A 26,780-nucleotide genomic window follows, 5' to 3' on the forward strand; every position below is an offset into this window, starting at 1 on the left:
TGGGGACAACTCTCCCTCCCGTATTCTTTAATCAGGGATGTATTCAGTCCCAGGTGGCCCAGGCCAGGGGGTAAGCTCCGTGTCAGAGATGCTCAGCACGCGGAATTCGCCTATCCCACCCACCAAGATGCACACATATGCACGCGCACACACGCGCACACACGTGCACACACAGAGAAAAGACTGCGAGACCCACAAGGCAAAAGTCTGCTCTTTCCCAGGCCAAGTCCCTGGCTCCTGAAGCCATCGACACATACGGGTTAGTCCTCCTGCTCTGTGTGGCTGGAAGGAAACTCGAGAGGTCATTTGGTCTGTCTAGGCAGAACTGCTCTGATTTTAGTTCCTTATCAATGGTGTATTTTCTAATAATTTCTGGCACATGAAACATTGACAGGACACCCCTCTTCCATGACTACCTAGATGGCATCATCAGGAACACCCCCTTTTAACTGAAATCTTCCCCCAGGTTCTAGTGCCGGGACCTGGGCTCCCTGCCCCGTATGTTCAGCTGGCTGCTGTATTTCCAAGGCCCTCTGGATCAAAACCAATCTTCCTCAAAGCGAGGCACACCCTCACGTGGCGCCTTGGTCCTAGTACAAGCAGACATACAATACACTCACACCCTCACGTGGCGCCTTGGTTCTGGTACAAGCAGACATACACATACACTCACACCCTCACGTGGCGCCTTGGTCCTGGTACAAGCAGACATACACATACACTCACACCCTCAGGTGGCACAGGGCCACAGTGCATAGGTGCTTCCCACGGCCTCCCAGTGAGCAGCCCCAGAAACAGGGATGTTGAGGGAGGCTAGGGCTCTGATGGCCAGAGACAAGAACAAGAAATGACTTTGAGAAAGCTGCCACATGGTCTTGTCCCCTCCTTCTGATGGTCACTTGTGCCAAGTGTGACATGAAGGAAACTTTTCTCTTTGATAATGGCTGTCTAACTGCATTTCCCTCTGGACCAGTGGCAACAGCTCCAGAGTATTAGTGAGAGGAAACAAGAAGTGAGTGAGAGGAGAGGAGTCGCCTCCCAGAGACCCTCCCCTGGTGGTGCCCGCCAATGGTGCTACGGTCGAGGATGCGATCACAGCTGGCTGCGTCACAGCTGGCAAGCCATTGTTCTCTCTGGTCCACTCCATCAGCTATGACTATCACCCCAAGGCTGGACAGGGCCACTAGAGAGACAGGGAAGACAGAGGTAAGAAGAAAAGGCTCTGAGATAAGGGACAGAAGGGCCAGGGCTGAGTGAGGTGTCATAGGCAGGAAAGAGAAGATAAGTTTACCATGGGGAAGACTTTGTCCACTGCTCAGGTAAAAGTAGATTCAGATTATTTCAATCCATTGGGCAGGGTGGGGTAGAGGATGGAAAGGGAATAAGGGCCAAAAATGGGGCTTATAAGCAGAGTGGACCACAAGCGAGGCAGACACATTTCTGGGCTAAGATGTCATCTTAGCCACAACAGGAACAGCTAGGGAACAACCCTGGTCAGGGCTCAGTCGAGGCTGCCAGCCTGGCAACTGAGAGAAGGAGCAGCAACCCTCCACTGCCTAAGGGGCAGCCAGGGTGGGCTGGACCTGGAAGCACAGGACCCCTACCAGAAGGCAGGGGCACCCTAATGCACATTGGAAGCCACCCCAGCCACCAAGGGTTCCCCACAAGGCCTTCAGGGACACCAAATAGAAGATGGAGAAAACTGAGAAGAGAGGTGACAGTTCTTCCCCCACCCATAGCACGAGATGGCTCTTATTCATCTTTCTGTCTCTAGAACCTGCCATGGCACTGGGCCCACCGAACATTTGCTGAACTGAGCTGAGCTGGCAGGTCATCACAAAAAATGACACCACTGAGTCAAAGACGAGGACAGCAGTTCCCAGACATTCCAAGGTGGAAAGTTCAGTCCAAGAGTGTCCACATGGCATTTGGACTACCCTGGCCAAATGCAGATTGTCAGGACAGATGGGCAGCAGTCCTAGGAGATGGCAGATACAATGGATGGGAGGCTGACATGTAAACAGATCAGTTTGCGGAGAAACCCGCCCAGGTTTGCAGAGGATGAGGGGAAGGGAGCGTGTGTGGGACACCAGGCCCATGTCAAAGAGTTAGCGCCTGAGCTCCATGGCTTGGCACCTGCAGACTGTGCAGAAGGTCCTTATGCACTTAAGGCTGAAAACAGCTGATGTCATCAGCACATCTCCTTCACAAAAACGTGTCATATGCCTCTATCACCACGTCACGTGGAAACTGGCACCTAGGAAACACATTTGATTGATGGACACAGACCCCGAGATCATTCTGCATAAAATGATAAGTTTCGGTCTTTCCTAAATGGGAAGTAGGAAATGGGGTTTTAGAACTACACCTTCTACCCCCTCTCAGTTGTCACTCATAAGGGCAGCATAGACAGGCACAGATGCCCACTGAGCAAGGCAGACTCCCTGCGGCAGACCCACCTGCCTCGGGTGCCAGGATGCCAGAAAGGGGAGGTGGGCCAGGGGCTCCTTTTTAGTGAGCCTCTCACTGGCTCCCCTGGTGCCCTTCCTGCTTTTCACTTCCCTGCTCTGCCAATCCTCGGGCTACCCTGTGTTCATGGCAGCACAGTCACGGAGTAGCCTCGTATGAAATGCTAACCAGGGAGTCAGAGAAACCCTCAGAGTGGGACAAGGCAAGGTCCCCAGGTTGGAGGCAACCTCTCACCTCGCATCCTAGCAGAGCCGTTCAGACCTTGTGAGGAGGCCCTGGAGCTCAGCCAACCTGGGTTTCCAAGGGGTGGAGAGGACTGGGGGACGGAAGGTCGATGACAGCTCACCACCCACATAGCTGACTAGCAAAGAATACACAAACTGAAGGAAGCAGGGTGTGCAAAAGAAAGAGAATCAACCTAAAATGGCGGTGGGAGATAAATCAGTGAAGGTGGGAGGCAAACCAATTGGGCAAGCGGGCAGCCTCTCCATAAAGCCCACCCTCAGATCCCTTGCCTGATTCTGGTGTCCTCGCAGCCTAGGGCTGGAGGAGGCTCTGGTGAGCCCTTGCCCCACAGCCTTTGCTCTGCCAGGGTGAGCCCTGTTCCCATTTCCCTCCTGATGAGACTCAGGTTCAGAGAGAGTTCAAGAGCAGGGCAGGGTCCCTTGGACTCCCCTGCCCGGTTTCTCCAGCTTGAGGACAGGCTTCCATGGTAAAGAGCCCTTTGATGTTCCTCTCAAACTCTTGACAGGAGGAGTAGAGAGGAGGAACTTGGCTAGTAGGTCATCTCCTACACCAGGACCTGCCTGCCCAACTCCTCATTTCTGCCGTAGATCCACCCCTTGCCCCAGGCCTGAGAGTGGAGACTGTTCTTAGCACTAAAGACTTTGAGCTGGGTTGCTGAGGGGTGAGGGGCCCACTGAGACTCCAGGCCCTGGAGCCGCTACCCAAGGACATGCTCACTGGATCTCACAGACCAGAGCCCACAGCAGATGGCAGAGTGGGTGGCAGGCCCCCCATGCAGCATGCAAGGCTAGCATGCACAGCGCGCTCAACTACAGGTCACCCTTTCGGGGGGGGCAGCCTAACCAGGAGATGGGGCCAGCTGCCCCCCTGCTCCCAGTGCAGCATTCCTTCTGGGGGCACAGATGGTGGCCCAAAGGCTGTGGACAATATGCCTCTACCACCGTGAGGTGCCAATCCTAGGCAAGGGCCCAGGGGCTCAGGGGAATCCTCCAGCTTTAGAGAAAACTGCAGCTCCAGAGGGGTCTGGAGTCTGTGTGTGTATGGGGACCCCTTCTAAGTCATCCTCCTTCTCAGTAGGATGTCAGAGGGCAAATAATAAGCGAAACAGGGAGAATGTGTTTGATCTCCTCTGGCTCCATCCTCCATACACATCCTCCTCAGTAGCCTGGCCTCCCAACTGCTGAAAGGGTGAGCCCAGAGCATGCTTTCATCCCGAGCGTCTCCCTCCGGCTTCACCCTGGCTAGGCTGGCCTCCACCTGCACTGCCCCATGCCATGCCCATTACCTCTGCTGCTGGTACAGTACCTGCGGTTGGAGTAGCTTCAGAACACAGCACCCAAGATGGCCAGAGAGAGGGAAGAGGATGACAGAGAGAAGAGAAAACAGGCACAGGTGAAACCACAGGACAAGCAAGCAGAGAAGGTTCTGGCTTAAACCTGACCCAGAGGGTACGGCCAGCTGCAGGCCCCTGCCCTGAGAATGAAAACTGGTATTTATGGGTCATGTTAAACTCCACTGGAGTCTGGCATGTTCCTGCAGAAATCTCTGCCCCCAGTTCTTAGACACCATTCTAACACACTCTGCTCTACCTCTCAAGGACTAGTCACCTAAGAGGTGACATGGGGACAGTCCACCCAGAGTGCTATGTTCCACCTCTTTCCCCAAAGCTATGTCCTGCCCTGGCTAGAGGGAAATGACTTCTATGAAGCAGCCTGGATGACCTTCCATGATGCCAGAAATTGAGGGCATAAGGCCCTGGAGGCAGGAAGACACCAACCCCAGTTCAAAGATTGTTCTTGCATCTTCAGGGGGAAGACACTAATTGGTGTTGGAGTGGACGGGGGAGGAGTGTATTCAGCGGGACACTCCTACCACCATCTTAGCCTTGGAAGGTCAAGGAACAATGATAAGATGGCGCCCTGAGTCCCCCTGTCCTGGAATTCTATTGCCCTAGTTCTTTCCCACCAGCTGTGCTTTGTGAAATCAGAAACCAACTGTAGACTAAGAGCCTTAAAAGAAATTCCTGAATTTGCTGCAAATCAGTAAGTTGAGAAGAACGCCATTCTTTGTTCTCTTGTCCCCTGGGAATGCAGAACATTCTGTGTGGTGGTCACTGGGGCTGGACAATGGGGCTTTGTTTATCCAATTTTCTGTACTGGGGAGGAGACGGGGAAGGAGTAGAGGCTTTCTCTGTATATCCTCTCACAGAATTTAGTAATCAAGAAAATGCATCATCCCTGCCAGCCTGGGTCTTTGGTTATAGGCATGCATCAGCCACTTACCCAATGTCCCCCCATCCAAATAAAGTCCCCAAGTGCCCAAGGGGTTGAAAGAGTACATCAGGAGTGGGAGCTTACTGTGTGACTTGCTCCAGGGTTTACAAGACCAGAGAGGGATGCAGAAAGGACTGTCAGCCTGTCACCAACTCCTGCCCATCTCCCCCTCCCCTTCAGTGACGGCCTGCTGTGTGGCAAGGGGGTGGGTGGGGATGGGGAGCGATGCAGGGAATGATTATGAATCTGAACCTGGAGCTTGGGGTCAGGCAGCAGAGGGAGCCGGGCTGGCAGCCCCAGTTAAGGAAGCACTGACGCTCTCCCGGGTTGGGGATTGGGAGCAGTGGCTCTCAGGAGGCCCATCTGGGCCAGGGTCAGGCCATGGGACCTGAGCTTCCAGAGAAAGCATTAGACATGATAACCCGCCAGCCTCGAGGATCCCTCCTCAAGTCATCTCCTCTTTGAAGTCTTTCCTTGCAGAATTCATCCCACCTCCTCTGCACAGCCACTGCACGTTCCCCATCTAGACAGAACATTTCTCATCCTGAATTGCAATGAGATATTTTTGCAGATGTCTCCCCCTTCTACACTGTGTGTGAACTTCTTACTACCTCTGTTTCCCCTGATTGTGGCACAGTGCCTGCCACCTCACACGGTAGGTGCCCAGGAAATGGCTGTTGAATAGATCAACATGCCTCTGGAGAGACAGAGGGCCCCACCCCACCTTTTCACAGGGGATCTGCCCATATGGGGCTTCTAGAGTCTCACATCCCTGAGAGGCTCCTGGAAGGCACATTCGGGACTGAAGCCTGCCCAAGTGCAAGTGAGCTTAGAGCCCCCTCTAGCGGAGTTCTCAGGCAGGCCAAGCTCCCGTGAGGGCCTCTGTGCTGCTAGAAGATGCCAGGGACCAAGGGAGGGAGGGATTCATTTGTTCTTAGTGAAGTTGCATAGGCAAATGGTTATTCCCACTCCCCACTCCTCTCCACAGCTGGAGAGCTCACTCAATTCAGGCTGCAAGGAGGGATACACGCCCTGCTCTGCTCATGATCCTGGCAAGTGGCTTCAGTCATGGCAGTCTCTCCTACTGCCTTGGCCCCATGTTCCCCTGGAAAAAGAAGGCTTGTCCCCAGAGCTCCATGGGGCACTCTTTGGGATTTATCTGCATATTTGCTTCCAAAGTGCTTTCCCTTATCTCCTCATCCCAACTACAGATTCATGTCCTGTTCCTTAGACCTCCACAGGAAGGAAGGATCATAGATGTTAACTAACTGAGCAAGTCAAGGCAAAGTGGGGACCCAGGTCTGACACCAACAGTCTAAGGCCTGAGTTCCCAGATCCAAGATCAGCTCCTACCTCCCCGGAGACAAGATGGGTTCTCACTTATGGAGGACTTGCAGCCTCCTTTTCTCCCCATCGGAGGCCAAGAGGCCAGAATGCCAGGCACAGGTCTCAGTGTGTTGCCCTAAGCATCTAAATTAGCTGGACCATCCCCAGGGGTGCGGCGATGCACCTACCTTCATTCGGCGGTGCTGGTGACTCCTCCGTGACCGCTTCCCCATTGCCCACCTGCGTCCTGGCACTGAGGGTGAAGCGATAACGTGACACGGGGTCTGCTCGCTGCACTGTGAACTTGGTCTGATTGGGAGAGAAGTTTTCTGCTATCTGCTTTCCTACTTTGGTTCCATTAACTGGGGAGAGATGGTAAGTGGAATTAAACTTTAGAGACATTTACCACGATGGGGTATGGAATTTGCAGCTGGAAAGAGAAAGCTTTTCCTGACTTTGCTGGAAAGGAAAACGGTGGACCCTGCCTGGTGATCTTAAAGACCCGGGAGATGGGAGACGGGAGTTCAAAGGCAGGGCCCTTTGATTACACAGCGGGGTTAAGACTTCTTCACTGATCTCATTATCTCTAGCTCACTGTAAAGTTATGTGGCTTATTCAGAAAGATTTGGTTTATAATCCCCAAGCCTTTTCAAAAAGGATAAAACTCAAGAGTTCCTTTCTTCCTTTCAAACAGAACTAGGAAAAAAACCACTGGAGCTTTTGATGTTAATGTCTCCTTTTTAAAGTACACCTCAAAGGGGAAGGGGCCAAGTTCAGAGATCTATTCAGGACAGCATACAAGCACAAGGTTGACACTGGGCTATTCAAATGTTAACAACACCACACCTGGCCCTTTGAAGTTCCCAAGGAGGTACATCATCTACTTTAGAAAACCAAGTTTTCAAATGTAATGACACTCTTGTCCCTGCATGGCAAAGCTGAGTTCCTGACACGATGTCTTCCTGACCCCGGTTCCTGATTCAGTCACTGTCTTATCATACATGAGACCTCAAGGTGTCTTCTGAGTGTCATGTGGGCTCCTGTACATGTTCTGTCTACCCCATCGGATGGAAGCTCCACCAAGTGAGGAACTCTTTCTCCTAAACTTACAGGTCTTGGAGACTTAAGATCCCTGGGGGGCCAGGGTGTCTCTCTCATTAGACCAGAAGTTCCCTTTGTCTCACCCATCAGACTAGAAGGTCACTGCAGACATTGCTGTGTAATGAATTTGGGTCTCACCTGCCCCCCCAATTCCATGGGGAACTTCCCTCTTGGCCCCTCCACGCCTCATGTAATACTCTCTGCACTCTTGGACTCTCTACCTCGATCCCTCAGGAAAAGCATAAGAATGGGGTTTCTGATTCCAAGATTATCTAAAGAAAGAGAAGGGCAGAACGTACAGGCCACATATTTGAGAGTGTATCCAATCAGGATCCCATTGGGGTGTTCTGGGTGATCCCATTCCAGGTTGATTGTCTCCAGGTTGGGCTGCCGGACTCTGAAACGCCTGGGGGCACTGGGTACTTGGGGAAGGAGGAGAGAGCAAGGGGGATGAGAGGAGGGGGTGGAGAGGATGAGGAAAACACAAAAAACAAGCACAAGTATGAAGGCACCACCTCCAAGCAACCCCCATGCTGGAGAGCTGCTAAGCCAGAACCCCTTGCCCCATCCAGGATGTCATCTCCCCCAGGTTTGAGGACAACCATGGCTCAGACCCTGCTGCATAAATAGGGAAGAGGTAGATCAAGTTTTCCTTTAGCAATTCCCCTAGATTCAGCACGTGTTAGGCTCTTAGGCTCCAGACACCTCCACGATGGCTATTTTCATACAGAGGCTGCAGCTCCCAGTCCTCAGACAACGATTCTCACCACTGGGTCAAAACAGCAGGCCCAGGCTTCTGAGCTGAGAATGTTGGGTTCCGGGGTGAGGAGAAAGAAACCCAAGATGGAAAGGATGGGAGTGATTGGAGAGGCAGATCGTGAAAACCAAAACAAGGAGGGGGAAAAGACAGGAATAAAGAAAACAAGAGGGAAGAACAAAGGAGAGTAGAAAAGAGGAAGAGAAGAAGAAAAACAACAGTTAAGCAGGGAGGGAGAAGAAAACAGAAGAGGGTGAAGTAAATGTAAAGCAGATAAAAGGCTTGGCAAGAACAAAGAGATGGACCCGGAACTTCCAGTCCTTCAGAGCACGTGCCTGCACCCTAGGACCAGATCAGACCATAGACCTGCAGAAGGCAGGGGCTGTATCTAGACAACCTTCTGTGGAGCTGACTATCTCAATTAAAGCTTCTTGATAACAGTGGTGAAAGAGTTCTTGAAGATGGTCTTAAAACCAGTTGCCGTAGAGTTGACTCCAACTTATGATGACCCCATGTGCATCAGAGTAGAACTGTGCTCCATAGGGTTTTCGATGGCTGATTTTTCAGAAGTAGATCTCCAGGCCTCTTCCCCAAGGCACCTCTGGGTGGACTCTAACCTCCAGCCTTTCAGTTAGCAGCCGAGTGTGTTAACTGTTTGCACTACCCAGGAACTCTGATGGTCCTTGGTGCTGACAAACAAATCAGACGCCTCCTAGTGGTCAGGATGAACATGGTGCCTTCAGCCTCAGGAGGTGGTGGGGCAACCAACGGTCCCACAGTGCCCTTGAGGGTCAGTTTGCATAGCCTTTCGGGAATTATGTCAGCAGACTGCACAGGATTTCTCTTGAGATACAACCTCCTGTCAGCGCAGGTCACCTTGGAGGTGGATCACTCAGTGAGAAGGCAGAAGCTGCTCAGTTTGCAGGTCACGGGCTCCTCAGATCACACAGAGGTCCGCTTGTGCCGTCCATGCCAAGCCACGCTAGAGCTGCTTCAGGCCCACCAGTATGTGCCTCCCCTTGTCCTGCCCCACCCTGGAGAACCGCAGGGAGGACCTACCTCCTTCTGGGGTGGTATACTCCTTAGTCTCACTGCGAGGCCCATCGCCTCTCCCGTTGACCACAACCATCTCCAGCTTGTAGTTACTGAAGGGAAAGAGGCGGCCCACCACGCCACGGAGGCGGTCACCAGGGAAGCTGGCTTGCTGCCTCTTCTGAGACACCCAGAGGTTCTTCAGCAAGCTGCTCTCCCTCCAGTAGTAGGCCTTCAGGACAGAGGCAGGCTGGTGAGGGGTCAGTCAGGCAGAGCTGGGTTAGTTGTTAGTGGTGGTGGTAGTGACCGGTCTTCCCTTTGCTTGCTACAGGCTTCAAGTCCCAAATGACCTCATCAGTCCCACATAGGACTGGGGAAGCAGTCTTATGGTCCCCATTCATTAGCCACTGGTGAATATGAATTTATGTCAAACAAGAAGTAGGGTTTTTGGTTCCAATCATTTTTTGAGCCATGTCACCTCTCTGGGAAATGGGCAAGTTGGCCAGACTTACAACTCAGCTGCTCCATGATGGGACTTATTTCCAAGCTAGGTAACAGGTTGCTCAGGGAGTCAGTCAGTGACAGACCACGTATGTGAGCCAAGGGTCCAGGCATGGAAAGCTCTGCTCTCTGCACAAAGACCACACCACCTTGAGCTAGATTAGTATGGTTTAGATTGGCAACAGACAGCAGCTGAAAAGTAGCAGGTTACCCCCAGAAGTCTGAATATAAGAAAGGGTTGATTTAATCCTTTGAAGTCAATGGCTTCCTTTAATACTGTTTGAAGATCTTTAGGGATGAGATTGACACATGTCCAATGACAGTGATATGTCCCAGTCAGTGGGATGCTAGGCTGACTGGTGGCAAGAGCTTGGATGAGGCAGGATGGCCTATGGAAGGTGGGCGTGTCACAGGGCACAGTAGAAAGAGTTTGCAACGTGAGGTCTGATTAGCAGTGGGTAAGAAGCCATAGGTCAGGATGACCACAGCAGTGTCACCCAGGCCACCAATGGCAAGGAAAGGAGTTAAGGCCAGACTTAAGAGGGGGACCAAATGGACGCTTTAGCCAGAAAAATCTCCAGGCAAATAGGTTAGGGCCAACTTAACAAGTTAACATCCAGCTGCAAGGAAATGGCTCACTCAAGTGTATACATCATCCTGCCTTTCTTCCCCTACTTACCAAATTCGTTTCCCAAGAAGAGATTAACCCCCTCCATTCAGCCCCCGTTTGTCCACCAGCCAACTCTTGATGACCTCTGAGGTCACAGTACCTGGGTTAACCCATGTTTACAGCCTCCCTTATCCAATTTTTCAGTGGAGCTACTGCTTTCATAAGGGTGGAGAGCCTGTCTGCCCTGGGCTTTCTCACCCTTCTTCCCGCCTCAGGCTACCGTTTCCAAGAGGAGGGACAACTGCCCAGAAACTGCTCCCAGGCAGGGAGGACCAGAAACCAAGGGCCTAATAACCCACGCGCTGGAAAATCCAGAGTTGGCTGCCACAACAGGGAAGGTGTCGACGTCCTTTTAGTGGCTTTGCCTGTTAGTTGGGACTTTAGAAAAGCAGACCTGGGTCAGGCAAGCAGCCCACCAGGGCCATTAGGAGAGGGGAGGGTATAGCTCAGCAGGTCAGCAACACCGCTCCCAAATATACATGTGTGTCCACTTACACATGCATTATAATGTGCTGTGCAATGTCAACTCAGACCCACCACCCTTCACATGACTGTCAGCTGAGCTAAGAGAATCAGTCTATTTGTTGCAGAAGTCATCTGGGTACATTTTTGGAAAGCTAACGCCAGACATCATCTTCTTGAAGCATCTCTGGATTCAGTAAGCATCCCTAGCACCCCTTCTGAATATCTTATGCCCTGCATCTGCTGCCCCCTGCCCTGGTTAGCGAGCTGGGTGATTAGGAGACTTGGGAGCTGGCTTGCTCACTCGGTACTCTCTGAGATGGCCCTGGACCGTGTCGGAGTAGACGCGGTTCCACTGAAGGCTGATGGCGGTGCTGTTCAGGACGCGGATTTTAACATCAGTGGGTGCAGCCCTGGGATCTGCAATGTGTGGACAGAGAGCTGGTTATGCAGGCAGGGCTGGCCCTGGGCTCTAGGGTCCCCGCTGGCCTGTCCCTCACCCGCTCTGTACACTGGGCACTACATGAGGGCAGGGGCTATGTCGCCACCATCAGACTGTACTTGGAGGAGTGTGGGGGAGATTCAGGGCAAGAGAGTGGCAGTCCACGTGGGATGACTCTGCCTGCATGTTTAGAGGGAAATTACTTGCTGCCCTCATGTGCTGGATAATCTCTATTTGCCCCTCCATTCCATTTCCCACACCGTTCCAGCTCCTGGGAGGCTGCCCTGTCTGAACTATATCAGCTGAGCTCCCTTGTTCTCAGGCTTCTGGATGGGTTTGGCCAATAAGAGGCACCAAAAGGAGATCCCAGGGTGGGAGGAGAGTGAGGTTGGGTATATGTTCTCCTGGATCCCTCCTGGCTGGGCTGCAGGTTGACAGCATTGTACTCTTCTACCCAAGGCCACATTCCTGTAGGTGGCTCTCTTGCTGGTTCTGGCGACTCATTTGTTCTCTGCTCCTTCAAGGCTCAGGGTGGTGGGTAATGGCTTCCTACTGTTGCTAGCCCTCAAGGCGTTTCCCCAAGCCTTGCTGTTGTCCCTCTGACCCTATCCATACATTACTAACAGTCCCTTTTGAGAGTGCCATCTGTCTCCTGCCAGGACTCTGCTCAATTCCCCTTACCACATTATCCAGTCTGAAGAAGCCCTCATCTCGCTCAGGAAGGGATCCTGATCCTATGACGACCTGGAAAGGGAGGTCCATTCCCTCCCCCAGGACTGATTCTTGCCCTCCACTCAGCTGCTAAAGCAGTTCTGCCTTGCGCCCTCTAATCCATCAGAGCATAGCTGCAGGGGTGGATGGATGCCCTGGGAACTATGGGACAGCCCAGGAAGTCCACGGCCAGACGCTGCCCTTCCCACACTTACCATCCTGTGATCCCCATAGGCTTCCTGTCTGGAAGCGTCTGCCAACATGAAGGTGAAAAGTGGGATGGGCAGAAGGGCCTGCTGACCCCTTGTGCTCATCCTCCAGGAAATGGGCCACAGGGCCCAACCCCCACTTCTACTGCCTCATTGTTGTGAACACCACTGTCCCTACCCATGACCCCAGCATTGCCCCTTCTGACTCCGCTGTTCCCCAAGACTCACCCTCCTCCCTTCCTTCTGGTCACCCCATTTCACCTATACGATCTTTTTTTCGATCAGACCAGACCCAACAGGACATGGATCACCCTGAGCCAGGAGGCTGCTCCACTGCCCCCTTGCTTTGCTCAGCAGCCTCTTAGATTGACATGCTGGGTCAGACAGGCTGCCACCGTCTGGGAAGCCAGGCACATACCTCCACATGCATGTTCAGAATCTTGTTGATTTACCCAGTGCTAGCCTCCAAGGAACTTCTCATTTTACACGCAATTCAAGGGCCTGGAGCAGCACTGGGAATGCTGGCAAATGGCTGTTCCAATCTGGTGCCCTGTAGACTTCCACAGCCCTTGAGGCTTCCCCTGGGGAGCTGGCGGGAAGGGGCCCGGTCTGCAGCCCTGCTTCTCGTGCATGCGTCTAAGGATGGCTCTTTGGGACAGACAGTCCTGTAGTCTCTGGGCACTAACACGGCCTGGCAGTAAGGTAGCCCGCCTGGGGATCAGTAGGCCTGGGGTCTACTTTCAAGCCTGACATGTACTATAATGTAACACTGGGCAGGGGTTTTCCCTTTCTGGGTCTTAGCTGTGACATCTGTAAAACGAGAGTATAGGACTCGGTGATTTCTAATGACCTTTCCAGTAGTGACATTTAGTAATTCTAACCAGTGTTTGGATGATAATAAATCTGTTCCTGACATTGTGAGATGCCTGTCTGCTCTAGGTCACTGTAGGAGATGTCCCTTTCCTGGGAACTGGTTGTCCTCCCAGGATGTTTGTGGAAATCCTACGGCCTAACCCCAAGGTTCCTGGCCTGTGAGAGTGGCCTTGCGTGTCCCAGCCGTGAGGGTCCTGGGCAGGAGGGTGCAGGGTACTCACAATCTTCTCCGGAATAACCGATGATGGTTTCTGGCTCCGGGCCCTTTCCAAAGTCATTTTCGGCCTGGACTCGGATCTCATAGGGCACGTAGACGGGGGTCTGCCCCACCACGTAGCGGGAGCCCCACACTGTGACGTTGTTCCAGGTGTCGCGAGTCTCTCTCCGCCGCCACTTGACGATGTAGCGCAGGTTGGGGCCAAAGGCAGAGGTGGCATTCATGGGCTGAGCAGGGAGAGACAGACAGAGGGATGGAGAGGGTACGGGCAGAGGATCCCAGACCCACCCACAGCATGCCCTCTTTTTTTGTGCTAGGTGCCGTTCCCAGGTCCACCCAACCGCGGTCAGTCCCCTTGCAGGACCGGCGAGAGCACGACCTCCCTATCCTGCTGAGTCCCCCAAAAGCCCAGAGGCCAATGAACTCAGCAGCATTTTTGGCACGCAGGACCAATTCCTGATTTTCTCTGTATGTAGCCTCTCTGTGACAAAGGTTTCATCCAAGACCCAGTCACTTTGACACCCAGTCACCCCAATTTGCAGATGTGTAGGAAGTGAAAGCTTTATTTTCCACAGGACTCTTCCTATGACAGGTGCCAAAATAAAAGAGAAGACAGACAATAATATTCTCCAAAGTCAGAAAGGGACGAATTTGAGTTTAATCACAGCATGCCTCTTGCCAATGAACTCAAATAGCAAGAACTGATCTCAGTTCTACTAAATCCATGTTTCTGTCCTGTCTTTTCCAACAGGTCATAATTCTCTAAGTCTTAAAGAGTCAGGTAATTCTGTTCTTTATTCCATTCCCTGAGGGCCCAGTCCAGGAATCAGCCCCCTAGAAGCCTGCAGTGCAGAGCTGTAGACCAAAACTAGCCCTGTGGAAGTCATGAAGATAAGGTCCAGGCGTCCTGGGCTGGGCTCAGCCCAGCTGTTACTCCGCTCTGGCCATGGCTGCCGGGAGACGAGGACCTCAGAGACTAGGATGCCATGATTTCAAACATCGTATCTCCATGTCTGACAACCCATGGCAGTGCCTTAGAAATGTTTATATTTCAGTGGTTGAACTGCCTCCCTCAGATTTGAAGTGGTTTAAAAAGTCACTTAGACACCACTGTTATGGGTTGTGTCCCCCTAAAAGACGTTCAAGTCCTAACCCCTAGAACCTGTGGTGACCTCATTTGGAAATAGGGTCTTTGCAGATATTATTAGTTAAGCTAACATGAAGTCATACTGGAGTAGGGTGAGCTCTAACTCAGCATGACTGGTGTCCATATAAAGAAGGAGGCAGACACTGGAGTTACACTGCCACAAGCCAAGGGACACGTGAGGCTACCACACACGGGAAAAGGCAAGGAAGGGTCTTCCTCTAAAGGCTTCAGAGCAAGCATGGACCTGCTAGCACCCTAATTCAGATGCCGAGCCTCCTGAACTGTAAGACAATGAATTTCTGGTGTTTTAAGCCCCCAGTTTGCGGGACTCGTTATGGCAGCCCTCGGGAACGAATACAAGCACGTATCTAATTTCGCTCTGGAAGGTGGAGCCAGTGAGCCAAGACGAAGATAGGATTTTACCATCCTGGCCTCGCGGAAGTCTTTCCAGTCATCTAGCTCATTCCCAGACTGAAAGAAGGCCTACACTGAGAACCTCTCAGGTGCTGGTCTCTCCTTCACTCTCAACAATGTCTAACGAAAGGACCCCAGAATACGCCAAAGTTAGGCTCTGGTGCTTAGGCTAAATCCTTCCTAAGGTGTAACTTAAATCCCTCCTTCTGTGAAAAAAGTCCATCTGTTTTGCTGGAATTCTCTGTAATTGTCATCAGACTGGCAGTCTAGGTTCCTTGGTCACGCTTGCTCCGTTTCCTCTCTGGCTCTTAGACGTTTCTCCTGACTGGTTTCTGGATGTTTATCTCGGAGAAGAGCTAGGTTTCTTGAAAAAAGGTGGCCACCAAAACCAGCCAGGTGGCCTGAACCACACTGTGGTCTTGAGGCCTCAGGGGAATAAAGGGAAAGGGCCCCCAGGTGCACAATGCCAGGGGAGCAGGGGCCGTCAGGTGGCAGGACTGGGAGGGACTCTTACCGTCCACGTGATCTCCATGTTGTTCTTCCTGGTCCCCTCTCCCTTCACATCCGTGGGATTGGACTCAGGGGCTGGAACCCAATAATGTACACAACAGTTCAAGTCCAATTTGTGCCCTTCCAGGGCACGGTAAGCAACCTATCTCCTCTCCACTGACTGATCCCTTCTGCACTCCGTCTTATCTCAGCACCTACATACTCACTATCCCATATGTAAGGAGCTCTGGTGGCACAAAGGTTAAGGTTGGTGGTTTGAACTCACCCAGAGGCTCTGCAGGAGAAAGACTCGGTGATCTGTTCCCATAAAGATTACAGTCTAGAAAACCCTATGGGACAGTTCTACTCTGTCACATGGGGTTGCTATGAGTTTGAGCTGGTATTGACTTGATGGCATCTAACAATCCCGTATGTAACTGAACTTGTTCTGTCTTTTTCTCATGGGCGTGGTGGGCCTTCCTATCTAAGATTAAACCCCCCAAAGCAGGGCTAATTTCTTCTGAGTTTTAATCCCTTACCAGATAGCATTTATTACAAGGCTTTCACATTGTGGGTGGTCAATACAGCCAACGCAGTGTGGATTAGCTCCTTCCCAGATTATCCAATAAATATGTTTAATACCAGTCTGGTTTATCCTGTCACTCAGCCCTGGGAGTTTCTCCACCCTCTATGAACTAGTGTGAGTTAAAAAATCCAAACATTACTCAAACACGTTAGGAAAGGGAATCGGATATAATACTGGATTAGATATTTCTATTGCAAATCTTTGCCATAGCTCTCCCCTTTAAAGGAGATAATCAAGAGTTATTCATAATATTACTAAAAACAACAATGGCAGTAAAAATTTACTAAGTGCTGACTATGTGCCAGGCATTATGCTAGGACTTGACATGCATTTTCAAATGTAATCTTCACAACAGCCCCACGATGGGGGTGTCATCTGTTTCACAGATGAGAAAAACAAGACTTGGAGAAGGTAAGTAACTTGCCCAAAATCACATAGCTGGGAGCTGGGGCAACTCAATGGGAACTCAGGGTGCCTGGTTCCAGAGCCTTCTCTTTAGCCTCGAGTACTCACGTGCTCCACTGGTTCGGTAGCGCTCGGAGGGGAGGCTGGGGTGGCTGCTTCCGACCTCGTTGACAGCAATGACCCGGAACTGATAGTTGACATATGGGGACAGCTGGAGGACAGCTGAGTTGACACTGCCGGGAAACTTGGAATGGTCATGCCAGACTCCTGGTTGGAACTGGTCTTCTTCAAACTGGACAACGTAGTCTGAGTGGACAAGGAAGACAGAACTGTTTCAGGAGCTGAGTTAGCTGTGTTCTTCCTCCTTAGCCTCCATTAATCTTAACAATCTCCTTTGGGGAGATGAAGGCGCAGGGAGAGTTCTTCCCAAGACATGGAAAGGGAAACAGGTCTACACACATTCTGCAAATAGCCCAGGGCGCACATCAAGTGAGGCGCAAGTGGGAAGCCAGGGGAAGGCCTTATGCTTGAAGGCTGCCAACATCCCCTCTTCTGGCTTTGGAGCACAGGGCCCCTGAGCTGACCTGTTATGGGGCTGTTGTTATCGTCACCCGGGGTCCAGGTCAACCTCACGCTCCTCTCAGCCAGGTCAGTGAGCTCCAGGTCCCGGGGTCGGTCTGGCCGTCCTGGCAGTAGAGGGAGAACACAGCACGCAGGACCCCTGAGTTAGAGCGGCCTCAGCCCTGGACGCCACCCCATACAGGCAGGTCCCTGACAGGCTTAGGGTCAGCACAGGGACCACCCATTCCCTCAGGGGGCAAAGGAAGAACAAATTCCACCCCACTCCCAAAAGAGTATCAAAGGATGTGGAGGAAGGCAATAAAAAGGATCACATGGGGCACAGAAAGAATTACGACCAACCCATCCGTTACTGTGGATATTCTTCGAGTGCCAACATTTGGGAAGTTGCCCTTTTCATCAGACTCACGATGACAACATTTGAAAAGCTGTCACGTGTGAGACTTTCTCTCATCTCCCCATGCTGATTACCTTCTACTCTGTGCGCTGAGGCTCTGAGGGGCAGAAGCCCAGGAAGGTGGTAGGAGTGCTGAGCAGGGCAGGCAGGTTAGGGAGATGGGGTGGGGGGCAGGGTAGGGGACAAAGAAAGAGGCGAGGCCAGGCAGGGAACGGAGACTTAGTCTAGAAGTTCAGTGACAGTCAGCAGGACCAAGGAGCCCCAGCTGGCTTCCAAATAGGGGTGGGGGCAGCATCCTTTTGGGCTCCAGTCTTGCTGGGATTTCTTTAGCAGGTGTACCATAAGTGCCATCCTGGCCTGGGGTTAATGTCATCCAGCCACTGACTGGTGGTGGGGAGGCAAGAACTTCTCCCCATCCTGGCTCCCTGAACCTGTGATTTCCATATTCCAGCTGGTTACTGGAAGGACCTGGAAGGTAGGTCCCATGAACCCACATTTGTGTGTGCGTGCATGTGAGAGTGTAGATTATAAATGGGTGTATAGTCATAGATGTGGGGAGGCTGCAAAAAGATGGGCCTACTAGAATTCAAAGTACGTGGGCTTTCCTGACTGGGCCTTCAGCTCTTCTGAGGCCCAGCTGAGGGAAGAGAACAGGGCCACCCTAAGGGCGTGGTGAGCGTGGGCAAAGTAAGAATCACAGATGAAAGAGCAATCAAGGACTTCTGAGCTCAACTGAAGCCAATTCAATGTTCCCTGCAAAGGAGAAGGACCCAGAGCAGGGCTGTGACATGGGCTCAGAGGGGTGGACCTGGGACACTTGAAGGTCAAGTTGGGCAGGGGGAGGAAGTGTCACCAGTGAAACTACACAGCATATCCTTTCCTGCAGTGCCCTCCTCCCTCTAGACTCTACCCTTTCAGATGCCTAGACAGGCCCTGGGCGAGGGCCTGTGATTAGTATGAATTACCTTTGGGTAGGGCAGCCAAACGGTTAGTTGGAGTGGCCTGATCAGCTGCAAAGGTAAGACAGGTTATCCAGGTTAGCAGGTTATCCAGGGTTAAAGGTGTTCTGCAAGGATGGGAATAGGCAGCTGAGGCTTGAACAGCTGCCCCTGGGTGGAGATGTTCCAGGTAAGATTTCACCCACCCTTCCGTGGAAAGTCCCCCATCCCTTACAGAGGCCTTCTTGGGTTTTTGCCACAACTGGTGGTGGAATCTCTGTTTTCTTCCCGTTCCAACATTACTTTTGTCCCCGGGTTCACCTTTCCCAGCAACTGTGCCTCCCCACTGCAGAAGGGACAAAAGCAACTGAGCTGACAGCATGGATGCAGGACGCCCAGTGAGAGGACAGAGATGGGAAGAGATAACAGGGGAGTTGCTTCCTTGGAAGGAAAGGCTACCTTCCCCTCAGCTTGGGATGATTTAGCATTTACCACTGGGCCTGGACACCAGGGCAGGAAGAGACACGGATCATCTTGCACCATGAAACAAACCAGGGGCAGGTGGAGGGGGAGTAAGGCTAGCAGAGGTTGTTGGAAGGACAAACACAAAACTCAGTCTTGCTTTAGTTAGGAACTGTTTTAATTGACTTAGTGGTACCGAGTTAGCTGTAAAGGAGGTAAAAATGATCACAATGAGAAACCCTTCCCCACCTTCTCTCTATCATTCAGGCACCCTTCAGTTGAGGATTTGGGGGCATTCATTCAACTCAGGAGGTCAGTTGTCCTGCATAGCTTGTTCTGAAAGTGGCAGCCCCCTGACCCTTAGATCAAAGGGCAAGCAATCACCATACCTCATCAGCCTGCTGACCACAGCCATGGCCCTTGGAACCATTTAGGCCCACTGCTTCCCTGGCTGCTGAGGAGGGGTAGGGGAGGGTGGTCTGTGCCAGTAGGAGCAGCGGCAGTTACCTAGCACGGTGAGGTAGGCCTTGGCCAGGTCTTTGTCCAGCTCGGTGCTGGCAATGCATGTGTAGCTGCCCTGGTCCCGCTCTGCTACACCAAAGATTGTCAGGGAGTCGTCCTCTTTCTTCATCCTGCAAAGGCACCGGGGCGGGGCTTGGAGGAGGCAGGTGGGGAGAGAGTGAGGGGCTGGGGCGCGCTGGGCACTGCTGCTGCTTTCTCCCCGGAGGGGGATCGGCAGCCAGAAGAAGAGGGAAGCCAGAGCCTCCTAGGGAATATGGGACTCCAGTCAACACTAAGTCTTCACTGTCACCTGGAGCACTTGCAGTGTTTAATGCAGGGAGGAAGAAAATGCGCGGAGCTAAAGCAGCCCAGAACGGGGTTCGCTGTCCTCCAACTCCACACGCTGTGTCTCTGTGCCTTTCTTGTGCCGTGCACCCTCCCAAAGTAGGGCACCACCGTCCCACGCCCTCAAAAGGAGGAATGGTATCCTTCTCTTCCCGTATCTCTAGCTCTGTCTTCAGCCCAGACTTGGGTATCCTCTGCACCCAGGCCCAGGCCAGGCATGCCCCAGCTGCTTCTGAACTGTCCCCACAGAGGGCAGAAGGCACCAAAGGGCCAGAAGGAACTACAAAGCCGTCAGCATCCACCGAGGGCCAGTGTGCCTGCACCTGAGCCCAGGGCACATCCCCTGCAAACAATCAGAATGATCGCTACAAGCGGCTGGTGCCCCTGCCCAACCTGCCCCAGAGGAGGAAGAGGGTGCAGCAGAGAACAGAGCCTGTGGAGGAGGCTCGGACCAGAGTTCTCAACCCTGACGCACATTAGAAACACCTGGGGGCGCTTTTAAACACTATCGGTGCCTGGGCTTTACCCCCACGCCAATTAAATCGCAGTGAGGAGAAGGGGGATGGGGTAGCCATGGGTATATTTACAAGCTTCCAGGGTGCAACACGGGTTGAGAAGCACCACTACCTACGCCACTTTTGAGAAGCCAGGATGCAGGGAGAGATGACGCCAGCTCTCCCTGCCCTCTACTGGAGACGAGGAGAACTGCATGCAGGGTTGCAAGGATGGAAAGCCAGGTCCTGGCTGTGGTGCAGAAAGGGAGGGGATCAAAAGAAAGGAAGAAGCAAAAGAGAAGGAAAGGAAAAAAAGAAGTAAAGAGAGAAAGGAGTGCGAAAAAGAGAAGAGGGAGAGGTAAGAGGTGAAGGAGAGAGAGGCTGGAAGCTGACGGGGGAGAGGATGTGGGGGAGGTGGGAAAGAAGGGTATCTGCCCCGCCGTGGGGAGGAGTCAAGGAGCCCATCTCGGTCTCCTCGGCTGTTCCCCAGAACACGCGCGACCCAGGTTCCCTATCCCTGGCTTCTCCAGTGTGTCACCAAGAGTGAGGGAAAAGTAAATCACCCAACTAGCACAGGGAGAGAGCAGGGAAGAACGGAAACCTGTTTCCCACATAGAGCGGCTCGTCGTCCTTCAGCCAGTGGACTGTGAGTTTCAGGGAGGGGTCGTGCTTCACTCGACATGGCAGCTGCACTGTGGTGCCCTTCTTGGCCACCTGGTCCTCAGGCATCTGGTAGATCCTGGTGGGGTCTGAGGGGAAACCCAGGGACCCTTCATTGACTTATTCTCTGCCCACCGCCCCCATGTGGGCCCACAGCGTGACAAGCATACCTGGAGGCCTAGGGCCAATCACGGAAGGTGGCAGAAATTGTATTCAGTTGTACTAATGGTGGATAATCCCAAGTATAAATAATCCAAAAACCCTTTCTCCCTGGGTCCAGAATACAGGTTGCAATTTCTTAGGTGGCAATGGGGAGTTGCTATGGTTAGCCAGTTTCCCTTCTAATTCCATCTGGACCAGGCTGATTATAAAATGGCTTGGCGTTCCCAGCCCTGGGCCAGCTAGAAGCCTTGGGGAGGCATGCAGATGCACAGGGAGAACCCCACCTGGGATTAAACATCAGGTGTGGTGCATTTTCGGGACTATCACACACGGATAACTGCGAGGAGACACATCCTTGCCCCAGCCGCACTCCTACCTATGAGACTGGTCCCTTACCTTTGACCTCCAGGCGGACTTGGTTTTCAGCTTTGCCCAGGATGTTGGTGGCGACACAGGTGTAGATGCCTTGGTCCTCTTTGCGGATCATCTTAATTTCCAGACTGCCATTCTCATAGACATGGTAGTTGCCACCATCCAGGTTGCTTCCCTGCCCATTCTTAAACCTCACAACAGAGCAGCAGGACACAGCGCGTAATGAGAAAGGAGCAGCCCGGGGAGTGGGGCAGCAAGCAATCAAGAGAGCCCATGCTTGGAGTCTGGAGCCCTGAGCTCTCCTGCCAGGGCTGCCTCCAACCACTGGGTGACCCTGGCAGGTACTGTCCCTCTCTGAGCCTCAGTTTCCTCCTTGTACAATGAGGGGTTGACCCAGATGATCTGCCAAGCTCCTTCCAGCTTAAACCCTTGGAAGTCTCCCCTCCAAAACTAAAGCAGCTGCCGTTGAGTCAGTTCGGACTCATGGCGACCCCATGCGTTGCAGAGTAGAACTGCACCCTATAAGGTTTTCATGACTGTGACCTTGTGGAAGCAGATCACCAGGTCTTTCTTCCAAGGCACCTCTGGGTGGGTTTGAACTGCCAACCTTTCAGTTAGTAGTCAAACGCTTAACCATTTGCACCACCCAGTCACCAGGTCTTGCCAAATACCTGTGATGAGTCAGTATAGGAATAAGAAGGGTGAGACAGATGTCCCCAGTGAGGGCCTGGTCTCCTGGAACTTACCATCGGAGTGTGGGGATGGGGGACCCAAAGAACGGGCAGTCCAGCCGAGTCCGGTTATAAAGGATCACCCTGATGAGCTGGTTCCGGGGCGACAGCATCCGAGGTGGCACATCTGAAATTCCCAGAGAAGCAATTCTTGGGTGTGGAGTCTAACCCTCATTTCTTGCCCTCAGTCTCATCTGTACATGCCTTCTCCCTACAGCAGCTCTCCAAACACCGAGATACCTTCCCCTACCAACTTCCCTCCTTTAAGAAGCCCCTCAGAACTAGGTGAGCAAGCTTAGCCATCTGCCTTCAACCTACCCTACGTCCAATCCAGCTTTTGCAGAGTTTCCCCAAATTATCCAGCAGATTCTGTACCTGCCCCGCCACAACCCTAAGGTATCTTCTAGCTACCCACTCCCATTATCCGCTCCCTATGGAGGGAGTGCAGCAAATATATTCAGAATCATTTCCCACCCTGAGAGCCAGCAGAAAACCCAGGGCGAGTCAACCAAAGAGATGAGACACACTCATTCTCTCTCCGGGGGGTGGGAAGGGGACAAAGATTGACTTCTATGACGGAATTAACTCTTTCTACACATCCAGCTCTTTGGATTTTAAGTCCTCCATCCTTCCACAAATCTCATCTTCAGTCTCCACGCTACCTCCATTCCACCACCCCTTGTCCCTGCCCAGCCTGGCTAATCTCCCAGCAACAAGGTGGGCCCCATGAGATAGCATCCCAGGGAGACTCAGTGCAGGTGAGCGGAGGCGGAGAGCTGCGTGGTGTGCACTCACCCAGCACACTGACGAAAGCGTTGGCCAGCAGGTAGCCATGCTCGTTGGAGGTGTTGCACTGGTACACAGCCCTGCTGCTGATCTGCGTGTCGCGGAAGATGATGGTGTCCCCGGCCACCTCACGGTTTGGGTTGGGCGGTGCCGCTACAGATAAGAATGAGATGCTTCTCATGAGAAATGGGGGAAGGCAGGGTGAAGAGCACCAGGGGCTCTGGCCAGGTTCCCTGGTGTGACCAGGGTGCCGTGGAGGAAGACCTGGTTTCTAGCCCGCCCCCAGCCCCGGCTGTGTGCTTTTGGGCCTATCATCCAACCTTTTGGAGTCTATTTTTCCTTCTCTCCAGTGGGAGTAGGGCTGCCTGCTTGACCCATATAACAGCTGGGAAGGGGGGCTGAGAGCATAAGCTTTGGAAACAGAAAGGAATTTGAATTTTAACAATATCACTTCCTAGCACTATTTAATCCCTCTAAGCTTCAGTTTCCTTGTCTGTAGAGTAAGGATAACATGGCACCTCATGGAGATTTTATGAGGATGATAGGAGATTTTGTGCATGTATCAAGTGATTAGCAAATGGTCCAGAACATAATAATGATAATTACTGTTATTGTTATTTTAATCCAATGTGCATATACTTGAATGTGTTTTGAAAAGGACAGAACAATATACAAATGGAGGAGGCCTGCTACCTTTCCATTTTCTGAGCACTCTCCAACCATCCCAAAGTTAAACCCGTAAGCCAACACCTGCTGAAAATGGAAAGAGATCTAACACTTGCCAAAGCTCCCCTGGTATCCCCAAGAAATGTATTCTAAACAGTGAGAGAATATTCCTCCCCTGGCTTATCCTTACTGCTGGCTTAGGATGCAGAGAACTGAGACTGGGGAGTGGACAGGACTAGGGTCTTAGTCCTGTTCACAGTCATTCTGGGCCTGGGGCAAATCCCTCTGGACCTCATTTCCTTCATCTGTAAAATGGGGACGAATCACTCCTGTCTTTCCCTACTCTTAGGGAGGCTACGATAAGAGAATGATAGTGAGCTATCAAAAATTTTCTGGAAATGTAAAGAACTGCTACTTGCATCATTTTTAACCACCAGAAGGTGACTTTCCTCTGTAAGATTTCTGAGCTAGGAATGGATTCTCAGCTTACAGAACCCATGAACTCATCCTGGATCACTCAGACCTACAGGGGAAGTTGGGCGAAGGAGGACCAAAGAGTCTGGCCTCCTGGGCGCCACTCCACAGATAGCAGTTCTGAGTCCAAAACTGGGGCATCAGCAGAAGGCAAATGAAGATGAAGTCTGCATCCTTATCATCCTTCCTCAAGTCCCCACTCAGCAAAAAAGCACAGAGGAAGGCAATGCCAGCAACTTCAACGCCTCCTTGCCCTGCAATTTTCATGAAACCAACTTCCTTCCCAATCATTCCTCTTAAGTGCTTCCCTGGGGAGGGTGACAGGTGACCTTTCCAGGGCCCAGGCTCAGCTGCAAGTCCCAGGCTCTGGATTTGTTTAATGGCGATGGAACGTTTGGAGCCTTTGCCTGCCTTATATCCCCAAAGTGCTGTTAGGATGGGAGCGCCACAGAGGGCAAGAAGTGTCCATATCTCTGCACATATCCAAAAAGCCAATCAAATCCACTGCTGTCAAGTTGATTCTGACTTACAGCAATCCTACAGGCCAGAGTAGAACTGCCCCATAGGGCTTCCAGGGCTGTAATCTTTACCGAAGCAGACTGCCACATCTTTCTCCCACAGAGCAGTTGGTGGGTTCGAACAGCCGATCTCTTGGTTAGCAGTTGAGCCCTTAACCACTTCGCCATCAGGGTTCCTTCTGCATGTATCCAGGGGGATAATATTTCCTGAGGAAACTGCATGTTCAATACTAGATACTATAGGGGAGTTCAATTCTACAGCAACCCACAGCTTTACCACTTACCAGCTACGTATTCTTGGGCAATTCACTGCCCCATCAGAGCCTTGCTTCCTCATTGTTAATATCTGAGATTGAAGCGATAGCATGATGCAGCAACTCGTACGGTGCCTGGCACACAATGAATGCCTTCAATTGTGCAGTCTCACCCTCCTCTCTACCTCTTCCCTGCCTCTCTGTCGCTTCTACCTGCTTCTGTTGGTTGCTGTTCTTGAGTTAGATTCTGTGTTCTCTTCATCTGTTTTTTGTCCCATTTGATTGACATAACTGTTTACAATGACCAAACATTTAAAAAAGTAAACACAACTGGAGGGATATGATGTGAAAACTTAACCAAGACCTCTGGCTGGAAGGGGCCTTGGGATCACGTATACCATCCATCCAGGGAGGACTAAATCTTCCCAAAGTCAGTGTGTACTCAGTAACTGCACTAGTGCATCTCTGCTCTCACGAGGAAGTTCTTCTTCATATCCAACCATTATCTTTCATATTGTTGCATAACCCTGCCTCTTATTTTGCCCTCAGCAGAGTGGGACTTTGGTAACCAATGACAATGGGATACTGAGCTCTCCTCTACCTTCTAAGCCCCAGTCATCACTCAGAGCCCCAAACTGAATCTGCAGTCCCCATCCCCTGCACGGCTCCAGAAGTCGTTAAGGGAGCAGAAAGCCCCTAAACGCGTTCTCTCGTGGGGGAGGCAGGTCTCTGTCTCTTCAGATGTCCAAAGAGACAGGCTGCTCCGAGAACCTTGGCTACTCTTTTCCTCCACCTCTAGGACAACCCGGGCAGGCTCACAGTGGTGCGGTCTGGTGCCTCTGACTAGCGAGAAGGTCGGTGGGACAACAGCTTATTACTTACATTGCAGAGGCTCCCCATTCACCATCCACTCGACGGTGGGTTTGGGATTCCCATTGGCTCGACACACTAGTCTCCCGTCCTCACCAGGAGCCAGGATGAGGTTCTTGGGTTCGTCCAGCCAGTAGGGAGCAGCTGGAAGACAAGGACAGGCACAGGCAGGGGAGTCAGCCGGCAACGAGCAGGGAGGAAACCCATGGGTTTCACTAGGAAGGCAGGAGAGCCTGAGTCCCAGCACCAGGCGCTTGCCACCTGCCCCACAGGCTTGTCCTAAATGAGGCCCAGAGGAAGGCCTTGGTCCAGCCTCTGCTGGGTCAGTTTGACAGCACAGATACTGACTTGGCTATTTCGAGTTCACGGAACAATAGTTCTAAACTCAGGCTGCTCATTAGAATCCCCTGGGAGCTTTTAAAAGATGCTGATGCTAGAGCCCCATCTGAGACCTACTAAATCTGAACCCTCAGGAGGCCTGGGCGGTGGAGGCTTCAAAGGTGCGTAAGTGTTGGTGTGTACCGAGGTTTCGAACCATCCCACGGCAGGTGGTAAAGTGGGCACTGGGTTGGTCCCCATGGATTTCGCAGGAACCCCCCAGATTCTGTTGCTGCTGTGAGCTCAGACCTTCTTTTAGACACCGAACTTTGGCTAGAGCAGAGCTTCTTAGCTGGCCACCCTCTTCAATTGTTTGGAAAATTCAGTGACAATGTAGGTATGTGTATTTTTCTGAGAATCTTGTCCTTTGGATCAGATTCTCAAAGACCTCCATACTCCAAAAAAGGTTGAGGACCACCTAGCTTGAGTGTGGTGCTAAAACCAAGGTCATGGGACCAGCTGCTTGGATGCTAAGGAAGTTCTTGTTCTGTGGTCTCAGACCTCATCGTCTCAATGATCCGTCCTGCCCCAGGCTGAGAAGTGACTCGTTCACCCCCTAAAGGCGAGACCTCTATTGCCTGTGACACCTAGCTGGGCCATCTCTGCATTTGGAGAAGGGAAGTGATTTTTTAAAAAAGAAATAATGTGGGCCATTATGATTTCCCATTTTTAAAAAGAAGCAGAGCACCATGCACAAGCACACAGACAACACAGGGCTAAGACGACACCCCACAAACGGAAATGCAAAATGAAGGAAAGAACAGACTGAGACCGTGGCCCAAATGGCCACGGGAGGAAATTCACCTGCTGAGGGTTCCCGGGCACAAAGGAGAATTGAGCGATGGTTGGGGTGGGTCTCCTTC

At 52.0% G+C, this 26,780-nt stretch overlaps 1 protein-coding gene across 7 annotated transcripts in view; it reads right to left on the reverse strand.

The window, feature by feature from the left end:
• The window catches only part of NFASC (neurofascin), a 224,241-nt gene that overhangs the window by 19,438 nt on the left and 178,023 nt on the right, over positions 1 to 26,780 (reverse strand). For 2 of the 7 annotated variants that reach the window (XM_004375240.1, XM_004375238.1), the window contains exons 9-24: positions 25,552 to 25,683; positions 22,767 to 22,910; positions 21,987 to 22,098; positions 21,265 to 21,431; positions 20,648 to 20,795; positions 19,214 to 19,338; positions 18,272 to 18,316; positions 16,915 to 17,016; positions 16,439 to 16,636; positions 15,365 to 15,435; positions 13,294 to 13,516; positions 11,142 to 11,257; positions 9,232 to 9,436; positions 7,715 to 7,837; positions 6,503 to 6,676; positions 4,021 to 4,035 (exon numbers count right to left, since the gene is read on the reverse strand). In XM_004375240.1, the coding sequence (XP_004375297.1) occupies positions 4,021 to 4,035; positions 6,503 to 6,676; positions 7,715 to 7,837; positions 9,232 to 9,436; positions 11,142 to 11,257; positions 13,294 to 13,516; positions 15,365 to 15,435; positions 16,439 to 16,636; positions 16,915 to 17,016; positions 18,272 to 18,316; positions 19,214 to 19,338; positions 20,648 to 20,795; positions 21,265 to 21,431; positions 21,987 to 22,098; positions 22,767 to 22,910; positions 25,552 to 25,683 (2,100 nt within the window). Of the gene's footprint in view, positions 1 to 4,020; positions 4,036 to 6,502; positions 6,677 to 7,714; positions 7,838 to 9,231; positions 9,437 to 11,141; positions 11,258 to 13,293; positions 13,517 to 15,364; positions 15,436 to 16,438; positions 16,637 to 16,914; positions 17,017 to 18,271; positions 18,317 to 18,862; positions 19,339 to 20,647; positions 20,796 to 21,264; positions 21,432 to 21,986; positions 22,099 to 22,766; positions 22,911 to 25,551; positions 25,684 to 26,780 lie in introns of those variants that run through there. The other 5 variants (XM_004375244.1, XM_004375243.1, XM_004375241.1 and 2 more) reach the window with 4 other exon arrangements.

The sequence above is a fragment of the Trichechus manatus genome, unplaced genomic scaffold, assembly GCF_000243295.1.
Source record: "Trichechus manatus latirostris isolate Lorelei unplaced genomic scaffold, TriManLat1.0 scaffold00035, whole genome shotgun sequence".
NCBI lineage: Eukaryota > Metazoa > Chordata > Mammalia > Sirenia > Trichechidae > Trichechus > Trichechus manatus.